Source organism: Lissotriton helveticus, chromosome 3_1, assembly GCF_964261635.1.
Source record: "Lissotriton helveticus chromosome 3_1, aLisHel1.1, whole genome shotgun sequence".
NCBI classification, from domain to species: Eukaryota; Metazoa; Chordata; class Amphibia; order Caudata; family Salamandridae; genus Lissotriton; species Lissotriton helveticus.
In genome coordinates this window covers 49,300,745-49,311,051 of record NC_136061.1, presented here as the reverse complement: position 1 = coordinate 49,311,051, position 10,307 = coordinate 49,300,745, and the positions used below count along the sequence as shown (strand labels likewise).

Below are 10,307 nucleotides of genomic sequence, written 5' to 3'. Positions count from 1 at the left end.
GTGGTTGAGCCATCAAGGGTGCTCCAAAACCAGCTACGACTAGTTTTTCCCCCACCCTGCACCTACAGACAAAGGAATTATTAGTATAAAAAGGGGCTGTGTCCCCTTGCAAGTTGTTCTTGGCTGATCTTACTGAGGGGGGCTGCTGCTGCTGGCGCCAGGAGGAACCGCCACTTGGGACTGCGTTCTTGCCTGGAGGGCCCAATGAGCTGGCCCCTGGCCCAGCCTTGCCCCCCCCTGCCTTGCTGCAGTCCTGGGAGGACTTTTGCTGTACTTGTGGACCTTTGCTCGTGCCCTAGCGCTGGGACCACTTTATTTCCTGATTATAGCGCTGGGAGCGCGTTTGTTATGGTCCTATAGCGCTTGGGGAGTGCTTTATCTCTTCCCCAGCGCCTGGGAGCGCTCGATCTTTTTCGAGCGCTTGGAAGCACTTTAATCGTACTGTAGCGATTTGGGAGCGCTTTATTGATAATTAAAGCCGGTGCCCACCCGGCATTGCCCCGTGTTTTTACCGCCGCCGGCCCGGAGAGAGATAAGGAGGTGCTGTACCGCCTCCCTACCCCAGTGCCGCGCTGCGATTGGCCGCAGCCGCGACCCGGAAGTCAGGCAGGCCGAGGGCGGGACGCGGAGACGACCCGTAGTGCTCGCACCATAGCCAGAGGAGAGCCCGGAGTGCAGTGACGGGGGTACGACCGCCGGCGAGGACCCAGTGGAGGGGAGCCCCGCCCGCGGCACTAGAGGAAGAGAAGTCCCGGTGAGTGAGGCGACTTGGGCGGGGGCCTCGCAGTATCAGGGTAGAGCGGCCCCGGCAGACAGCGGGCCGCTCTCCTAACCCCAGGCGGCATCTTCTTGTTTCACTAAGCCCACGAGGGCTTCAGGGGCATTTCCGTTGGTTGTGATCCCAGAGAGGATCTTCCAGCATCCCGGGGGCATTCGGTCCTGTTTAGCCCATGAAGGGCTCCGGGGGCACATTTGGTGTTCAGCCCCGAGGCTGCAGGCGGCATTGTTGTGCCACGAGTTCCCTGATAGGGACTCCACCGCCCCCCCCCCCCTTTACTTAGAGTCCGGAGGGGACTCGAACGCCACAGTTGTTTTTCAGAGCCACGGAAGCTCTAGGGGGCATCACTTGTTTGAAGAGCCCACGAGGCTCAGGGGCATAAATGAAGTTCAGAGCCCAGAGAGACTCAAAGGCCCCATTGATCTCGAGCCCAGAGAGGCTCAAGGGGGCACAGTTGTTTTACGAGCCCTGAGAGGCTTGGGAGGGCCATTCTGTTGGTTTAGAGCTACGAGGCTCTTGGGGGACACAAGTGCTTTGTGCAGAGCCTGGGAGGCTCCAACGTTGTCCCCACCATTGCTTCACAGCTGCCCAGCAGTTCGTGGGCAGCTGCCACGTTTAGGCCCCTGACTTTGGGACACAGGGCGTCCTAGCCCTAGAGAGGCCAGTTGGCCTAGGGACTGCCACAGGTGGTGGCTCATGTGAGTTTTGCGCACTTTGTGATTTACTAGCTAAGGTGATTTCTGCGCAGTTGTTATTTCCTACACCTCTGAATGTTTTTAGGCATCATGTGTTTTCCTTCCCTGCACCTCTGAATGTATGTTATGCATCATGTGTTATGTGCTTACACCCCTACAGGTATTGTGATACTTAGATGGTGGTTCTCCTAGTACAGGTGGTGCTAGTGAGGTCCTGTTTACTCGTAGTTACTGGTTGTGTGCTAAAAGTGATTATTATTATATGTTCTAAATGCTAATTCTACCTAGTGCTAAGTTCTAAAAGTGTCTATTCCTGACAGTGGTCCAGGTGGCCCTGTCTTGTACATATCACCTGTAAATTCTGCCCGTGCCTGTTGGCACATTGTAAAGTGTGTGTTTTTATCTAATGTGTTTTGGTGTAATACAAAGGCTATTTTTATATATAACCTAGTGTGGAGTTTCCTTTGCGGGGGGGCCTCGGGTGTTGTTGCTGGGGTGCGTGCGCAAATACTTAACTCACATCACCTCCAAGTTTAGCCTTGCTGCTTGGGCCACGTTACCTAGAGGGTGAGCAGGGGTTATCTTGGCGTGTAACTCCCTTGCCCTGACTTAGGAGTGGTGGTCTCTGACTGACTTTGGCGCAAGCCCTGGCCAGCCAGGGATCCCATTTCTAACAAGCGCACTATAATAGTAAATTTTTTACAATATAAGTGCCTAAATTACTGTTTTCTGCAGGTCCCGTGGAATAAAAGGCAGGACTTTCCTGAAAGTTTTTAACATGTTATGTTATTTAAAATGTATAAAGCGCACATACGCCCAAAAGCTTCTTGGCGCTGAAGAGAGATAAAAAAAAAACATAACAAAAGAGATACCAGCAAGAGTCACTATTTCAAATAGGCCTGTGTAAAAAGTAAAGTCTTAAATGCCTTTCTAAAGGCAAGGAGGTCCTTACTCTGTCTAAGAGTCAAAGGTAGAGAATTCCACAAGGAGGCTGCTAGAAAGTGAAAACAGCTACCTCCCTGTCGCTTTTTCTTGAACCGGGGTACCTCAAGTAGATCTTTGTGGGCTGATCTCGAGCTACGTGAGGGGATGTATCTCCCTATCAATTGCCTGATGAACAGGGGGCCCTTGCCTTGCAAAGCCTTGAAAATGATGCATCCGGCTTTGAATGCGGCTCTCTGAGCCACAGGTAGCCAGTGCAAATTCTCTAGCCCTAATTTAATCGATTCCCATTTAGGTACCTTACAGATCAGTCTAGCAGCTTGATTCTGCAGGTATTGTAGTCTTCTAAGTTGACCTACAGGTAAGCCCAGGTAGAGACTGTTTGAGAAGTCAATGTGGGAAAGGACTAGGGCGGTGACTACCTGAATCAGGGCAGAGTGGGTAAGGAGGTGTGCAATTTTTTTTTTTTTTCCTTAATTGAAAAAATCCAGAAGAAACTACAGTTCCAATCTGGGATTTTAAGGCAAGGTCCTCGTTGATGGTCACTCCCAAGCTCTTTACTGTTTGAGATTTTTTGGGGGGGAAACCCATATCAGAAGGCCAGAAGTGTGGGCTCCAACTAATCTCGCTCTTCCCGGGCAGGATCAGTTCAGTTTTCCCCGGGTTTAATTTGAGGTGATTTAAAGACATCCAGCTCTGAATTAAGGTCACAGTTGCCTGAAAATTCTCTACAGCATTAGGTGAGTTTAGTACAAAAACTAACTGCAAGTCATCTGCATAGTTATATACAGTGACTTTGTGCTCTCTTAGGGAAAACAAAAGGGGCCGCATATATAAATTAAATAGTAAAGGGGACAAGGAAGAGCCTTGAGAGACCCCACAAAAAGAATTAATTTTAGGAGCTGTAAAAGACCCTAGCCGAACAGACTGGGTGCGTTCAGATATGAAAGATTTCAGCCAGGCCAAGGCAGAATCTCTGAGGCCGGCCTGTTCGACACGGTTGACCAGAATGGAATAGTCAACCGTGTCGAATGCTGCGGACAAATCAAGAAGCACCAAAGCTTGATGTAAATTTTTGTCGGCGTTAGACCTCAAGGTGTTCTGAACGGCCAATATTACTGCCTCAGTGGAATGACCAGGCCGAAAGCCTGCCTGGTTAGGTTGTAAATAACCAGAATCTTCAACAAAGTTTGAAAGGCTGTTGGTAACATGAGCCTCCAAAATCTTAGATAGATAGGGCAGAAGGGATAGAGGCCGATAATTAGTGAGGTCGAGAGGGTCTATGCCAGGTTTCTTAGTAAGGGGAATCAATAAGGCCTGCTTGAAGCTGCTGGGGACTGTCCCAGATGTAAGGGAATTGTTAAGCAATGATATCATGCTGTTAGGGATAGCCCGGCCAATTTCCCTCATGATTTGAGGTGGACAAACATCCACAGGAGATCCTGATTTGACTCTAGTCAATAAATCTAAAAAAGCTTTTGAGTCAATGGGAGGAAAAGAGTGTAATGTTGATGGATTAAAAAAAATGTCACCCAAAGGGGCGCAGACTGGGAGTTTGGATATATTCTGTTGAGAAAGCAAAGACAGTGTGATAGAGTTTATTTGGGATTCAAAGGATAGCTTGTAGTCAAAATACGCTCCTAGATTGTTTTACCTTGGTAGCTGGGAAGGGGAGCTCTCCCATTTGCTGTGACCACCAATTAGGAGACCAAAAAGAGGAATTCCTTCCGAACAGCAGGACCTCTGTCTTTCCAGAGTTTAACTTCAGACAGTTACTAGACACCCAGTTTCCAATTTCACGCATACCATCATGGAATCAGGGCTGGACTGGCCGAGGTGGGCAGCGGGCGTTTGCCCTGTGGGCCTCCAGGGTGGAGGGTGGTTTTAGATCCCTTGGGGGCTGTTTTTGTTACCGGGGACAGTTTTGCAGAGAAGCCTGATTTCCTCTGAGGCAATAATCAAAGCTAACTCAGTACAGGGCTGGCTTCTAAAGCCGTCTTGTGTAGCATCTAGGAGCTCATTGTTCTTGATAAACAATTTTTGCAGGAAGGGGGAGCCGTGAAACTGGCCTATAATTATTGGGGTCCTTACAGTCCAACTTTGTTTTTTTTAACAGAGGAAGAATCGAGGCCTTCTTCTATTCTTTGGGGAAGTGGCCTTCAGTAAACATCTTATTAAAGATGTCTCTCAAATGATTAGCCGTGATGTCAGGTACTAAGTGAAGAAACTTTGGGGGACAGGGATCCAAGGGGGACCCTGACCTTTTTTGGCAGAGAAAGGTCTGAACCATAGATGCTGAAAGGGGTTAAATGCTTCCAAGAGGGTGTTATTCTCCAATGGGCCATCAGAAGAGGTGGTCCCCACCAACGTGGGAGATGTGATCCCCTCCACGGGCTTCCCATTAGCGGGAAGATGGGAGGCAAAGGTATTATAAACAGCTTTGACTTTATTCTGAACAAAATCCGCAAATAGTTGCAGAATTCTTGATTGACGAGTTTTTTTTCAGTGCCGGTAACTTACTCAGCTTGTTCACTGTTGCAAAGAGTTCTAGGGGAGCGTTTAGTGAGGCTTTTATTTTGGCAATGAAGTAACAAGATTTGGCTTTAGAACTATAACTCTGTGTGCCTGGATAGCCATTTTGTAAGAAATGTCATCATATGTGTCATAATGAGTACGCCATTTCCTTTCGAGCCTATGACATGCTTGTTTTTGGCTTCTGAGGTTGTCGTCTAACCAGGGTTCAGAGAAGGAAGTCCTTTTATGATTGAGAATTTTGACAAGGGCTAGCAAATTAACATTTGAGGCAATCCATATATGATAGTTATTAGTAGTTTCGTCTAAGTCTGCAGAAATCTCAGGTATGGATTTAGCTAAATGCGCTTTAAAGCGCCTCAAGAGTAATTTTATGCCAAGAATGTCCTAGAGCATGGGTACTCATAGTACGGCCCGCGGGTCGCCAGCGGTCCGGCAAGCCTTCCCTGGAGGCCCGCGGACCTTGCAGACATCTATCAGTGCGACTCGGAGACTCTGCTGCTCTGTGGGGGCCAGCCATAGTCGGAGTGGAGTTGCGGCGCTAAAAGGTGAAATACAACACAGCCCCATTAAAATGCGAATGGTCTTTTAAAGACCTGTAAAGTGCTCGGGTATGGCTCTGTGTGTGTGTGCCCGGAAGGTGTCTCAGCCCGGGCACACACAGGCAGTGTGAGATGAGAGAGGGAGAGGCAGGGAGGGAAAGGGAGGCAGACAGAAGGAGAGGGGGGAGGGAAAGGGAGGGAGACAGAAGGAGAGGGAGGGAGGGAAAGGGAGGGAGAGAGAAAGGGGGAGGGAGGGAGGGAAAGGGAGGGAGAGAGAGGGGAAGGGAGGGAAAGGGAGACAGAGGGAGAGGGAGGGAGGGAAAGGTAGACAGAGGGAGACGGAGGGAGGGAATGGGAGGGAGACAGAGAGGGAGGAAGGAAAGGGAGACAGAGGGAAAGGGAGGGAGGGAAGGGGAAGGAGAGAGGGAGGGAGGGAGGGAAAGGGAGGCAGAGGGAGAGGGGTGGAGGGAAAGGGAGGGAAAGGGAGATAGAGGGAGAGGGAGTGAGAGTGAGGGAGGGAAAGGGAGACAGAGGGAGAGGGGTGGAGGGAAAGGGAGGGAGACAAAGGGAGAGGGAGGGAGAGGGAGACAGAGGCTGAGGGAGCGAGAGGGGGAGGGAGAGGGAGGGAAAGGGAGACAGAGGGCGAGGGAGGGAGGGAAAGGGAGGGAGAGGGAGGGAGAGTGAAGGAGGGAGAGGGAGACAGAGTGAGGAAGACAAAGTGAGGAAAACAGAGGGAGAGACGGAGGGAGAGATGGAGGGAGAGAGGGAGAGGGAGAGATGGAGGGAGAGAAGGGGGGGGACGGAGGGAGAGATGGAGGGAGAGAGGGAGAGGGAGAGATGGAGGGAGAGAGGGGGGAGAGAGAGAGAGAGAAAGAGAGCGAGAGATGTGTGTATGCTGGGTCTGGTGGCTCAGTGGTCGAAGGCGTCCCCTGCAGGGACCAGTGATCAACCTCATGGTCAGTTTTTTGTTGTTGCTCTAGCCCCACCCCCGCCCCCACTGGTGCAGCCCTCGGACACAAACCACACTGTAAATTTGGCCCAGAGGGAAAGTTTGTGAGTACCCATGTCCTAGAGGTTGGCGAGGTCGAGAGTGGGGATTAGGACCCCCAACGTCCATACTAAGGTTAAACATATCCGTAGAATGGTCCGACCAGGCGAGGGGAAGGATGGATGCGACTCTGAGGTTGGGGTTGTCAGAAAAAAATCCCATCTTAAAAATGTCCGGCAACACGCGTGGGTCCTTTTACCAGATGAACAAGACCCGCTCTTGCCAAAGAGTCAGTAAAAAGAGTGCCATCACTGGATAATGAATTTTCCAGATGGATATTAAAATACCCTAAAATGGTAAAGTCAGTCAAATTGACTTTAATGTCCATCAGCTGACTACTGTTGTTCAGAAATGCTGCTCTAGGGCCCGGGGCCCATAGATAAGAGCCCCGTTGAAGCCTTATTGATTTCTCAGAGTTATTTTATATGAAAGCGCTTCACAGTCTGAAATGGCCTGCAATGGCCCGAAGGATGCTTTGAAATGATCCCTGTATATAACCCCTCACCCCTGTTCCCCGTATGATCTAGCCTAGAGATGACAAAACCAGGGGGAGAAGCCAAGATGAGATCCGGGACCGAGGCTGCATCTGCCCAGGTCTCGGTGACAAATGCCACTTCCAGCGAATGAGTCTCTTGAAAGTCGGCGAAAGCCAGTGCATTTTTAATGAGAGACCTGGTGTTTATGAGAGTACATTTGAAAATGCTGGGTACCGTCGCTGAGTTGGGAGCGAAGGATGTGGGGCTTTTAACGCTGTTTCTTATGGTTCGTCAGAGTTAGTTGGCATTCTGGACAAGTTGTAATATTTGTGGGTTTTATTGGTACTAGCATGGGGCCTGAAAACCGCTTACTATGACACTTGAGCGAGCGCAATTGATCTCACGAATAGCAAAGGGAGGTTACCTGTTGCGGTCTGTGTGCAGACTGGCGAAGACGGGCTTGCCTTAGACGCACCTTTGGCGCGCCAGTGGTGCGTCCGCTGCACGGTCGCGCTGACAGTGCATTTAAATAGCCCTCCATTATGGGTCATGAAATGAGAGGGCGTGGCCAAGTTCCAACGCTGTTGGCCAAAAAGAGCTGGAGAAAAAAACAACCAACCTGGGGTCCAGCAACCCCTTTACCTTATGCAGGCTCCCCTGTCAAGGTAAGTTACTGATGGATTGAAACGAATTAAATAAAACGTGAGAAAAAAAACATAAAACAAATAAAAAGGGTATGAATACCCACTAAAGATGGCACCAAGTGCTACAGTTGCCTTAAATACGGTGCATTCCTGCCCTTTCCCTGTCGCACAGCGCATCAAGGAGGCTTGCTGCGTTGCACTGGGTGACAGTCCCGTAACTAGACCCCTACGTTCTCTCCACTCCCAGTTTTGGAGCAGCGAATATACCGACATAGGTGAATGGTAGGGGGCCTGCTCCCTTTACGTCATGACATTTCAATCACATCCTCACTAGAAAAGAGACCGCCGTGCACTGTAGCAAATAGCTTTATCGAGAAAACATGATGCAATTTAAGACAGTATCGCCCATCACACTCCGTCATCCCCAAATTTAGACATTCACTGATACAGAATAATTAAGAGATAAATAGAGCAATGATGCCCATAAGTTATTCAGTTCTCTGAGAATAGTGTCCTCTCAGGAGGGATGTTAGGAAAGAGTCTCTGCCGTCCCGCCATGCTGCCGCGCTCACCCGCTCCTGCTGAGAGTGGCGGCCATTTTGGAGTCTGTTGCTCTGTTTTGCTCCCCGCCGGCTTAAGAAGCGGAGGCCCCGGCATGGACATAAAAGACCATGACTATAAGTAGTCTGTTCAATTTAGTCTTATAAATAAATGAGTTCATGTGTCTTTCCCATGCTCCATCATCCTGTCTGTTGTACCAAGCCGCGTGCCTTCATACGGCAGACATGATCCGCCCGGCGGGGCTAAGCTCCACCTCTGAGCACGAGGAACCTGGGCTGTAGCCCAGGTCTGCTGTGTGGTGTAAGAAGTCCGGGCTGCTCTGGTGCTGCTCCAGGTCCACGTCCTCCTCGTCCTGGTCCAAATCTTCCTCAATGTCCTCCTCGGCCTCCATTGGGGCACGCAGCTCCTGGGCAGGCGTGACCGAGGCCTTGCTGCCTGCTTTCTGCTTCTCCACCTCGGCTTGTGCCTGTTGCTCCTTAGCTTTCCGGCTACGCTTCCACTTCATCCTCCGGTTCTGGAACCAGATCTTTACCTGTGGGAAAAAGAAAGGTGTTTAGATGAGTTCAGAACCAGGCAGTACAAGAAAAGGCTCATGCTTAGGAACATGGACAACGGCCCCATACAAGCATCACTGCGCAGCGGTGAAGAAGCCATCAACGTCATTGCTACAGTATACTCCCCTCTCGGAGGTGTACACACTATGGGCCTGATTCATTGAACTAACTTAAGACAAAATCCTAAACTTACTACCATTTTGGTATTCCCAGAAGGCACTTACTCATTGGTGAGTAAGTGCCTTCTGTGTATACCAAAATGAGTAAGTTACTCAAAATGAGTAAGTTACTCAAAATGAGTAAGTTACTCAAAATGAGTAAGTTGCTCAAAATGAGTAAGTTACTCAAAATGAGTAAGTTGCTCAAAATGAGTAAGTTGCTAATTTTAGTATTCACAGAATGCACTTACTCATTGGTGAGTAAGTGCCTTCTGTGAATACCAAAATGAGTAAGTGCCTTCTGTGAATACCAAAATGGTAGTGAGTTTAGGATTTTGTCTTAAGTTAGTTCTGTGAATCGGGCCCTACGAAAGCAGAGGTTTGTCCCACGCCTGTTTTACTCTTCTATGAAGCGATACATTGATACATGGACACCAGTGCCACGGAACGTGTGCTGGGCCTCTCTAGTCTGCCCATCTCCATCAGTTGCAGCACGAAGGACCCCACTTAACGTCCTGCATCGCTTTGGTCTCACAGTATGATTACTCCCCTGTGTCTGCCGTGTGCCTTCTGACCCTTGTTGTGGGTCTGGCCCTATAGCTTCCTATGTGATGTGATGTGATCCTCCCTCTCTACGTTATGTCGTTCCCCTGGTTTGAGAGTTGTGAAGCTTCGTCAGCGTTCTCACCTGTGACTCCTTGAATACCCTGGTACTCACTCTGGGTCAGTGATTCGCCCCTACCACCACTGTCAGCAGCTTGACTGTACAGTAATTCCTCATTCTCATATGGGATCCATGGACAGGCATCTAAACTCCAGCTCTTCCAAAAAGCACTATCCTCACTCGCGCCTCCGTGGCATTCCAGAATGCCAGGCACGGGGAGCGTGAGGAGTTTGACGCATAACAGAGTATAGTGCATGGAAGTGTTGTACACATAGAAGGACAGTGTGAATAAGAAACAACAGTGGAGGAACCTTGGGACATGTAAGGGAACAGGCTTTTTGCAGGTTTACCCCAAATGTCTGCCCCCTTGTTGACTCCTAGGCACTTGTGCAATGGCTCTGAAATGCACTGAGCTTTCTAAACAGGACTTTGTGCATGTGCTCTGTCACTTACAAGGGTGTAAGTGTAATTGGTTTGTCCCAAATTGGCAAAGCTGAACTTACTTGTAAGTCCCTAGTACATGGTACCAGGGGTACCCAGGGCCTATGGGTGTCTCCCAGGGTCTGCAGCACTGGTTGTGCCACCCTGAGCGGGACAAGGTGTAACCTGGCTCCCAGTGTGCCACTGCAGACGGGAAGGGCAGCGTTTAACTGCTAACTCGACTCTGACATTTAAAGTAATGGCAATGACCAAACCTCCTGTTTTAATGTATG

General features: G+C 49.7%; 1 protein-coding gene across 1 annotated transcript in view; it reads right to left on the bottom strand.

Moving 5' to 3' along the window:
* Window positions 1-8,017: 8,017 nt before the first annotated feature.
* The window catches only part of LOC144824394 (GS homeobox 1-like), a 158,204-nt gene continuing 155,914 nt past the window's right edge, over window positions 8,018-10,307 (bottom strand). The window contains exon 3 of the mRNA XM_078683501.1: window positions 8,018-8,750. Coding sequence (XP_078539627.1) covers window positions 8,430-8,750 — 321 coding nt within the window. The 3' untranslated portion in view covers window positions 8,018-8,429. The remainder of the gene's footprint in view (window positions 8,751-10,307) is intronic.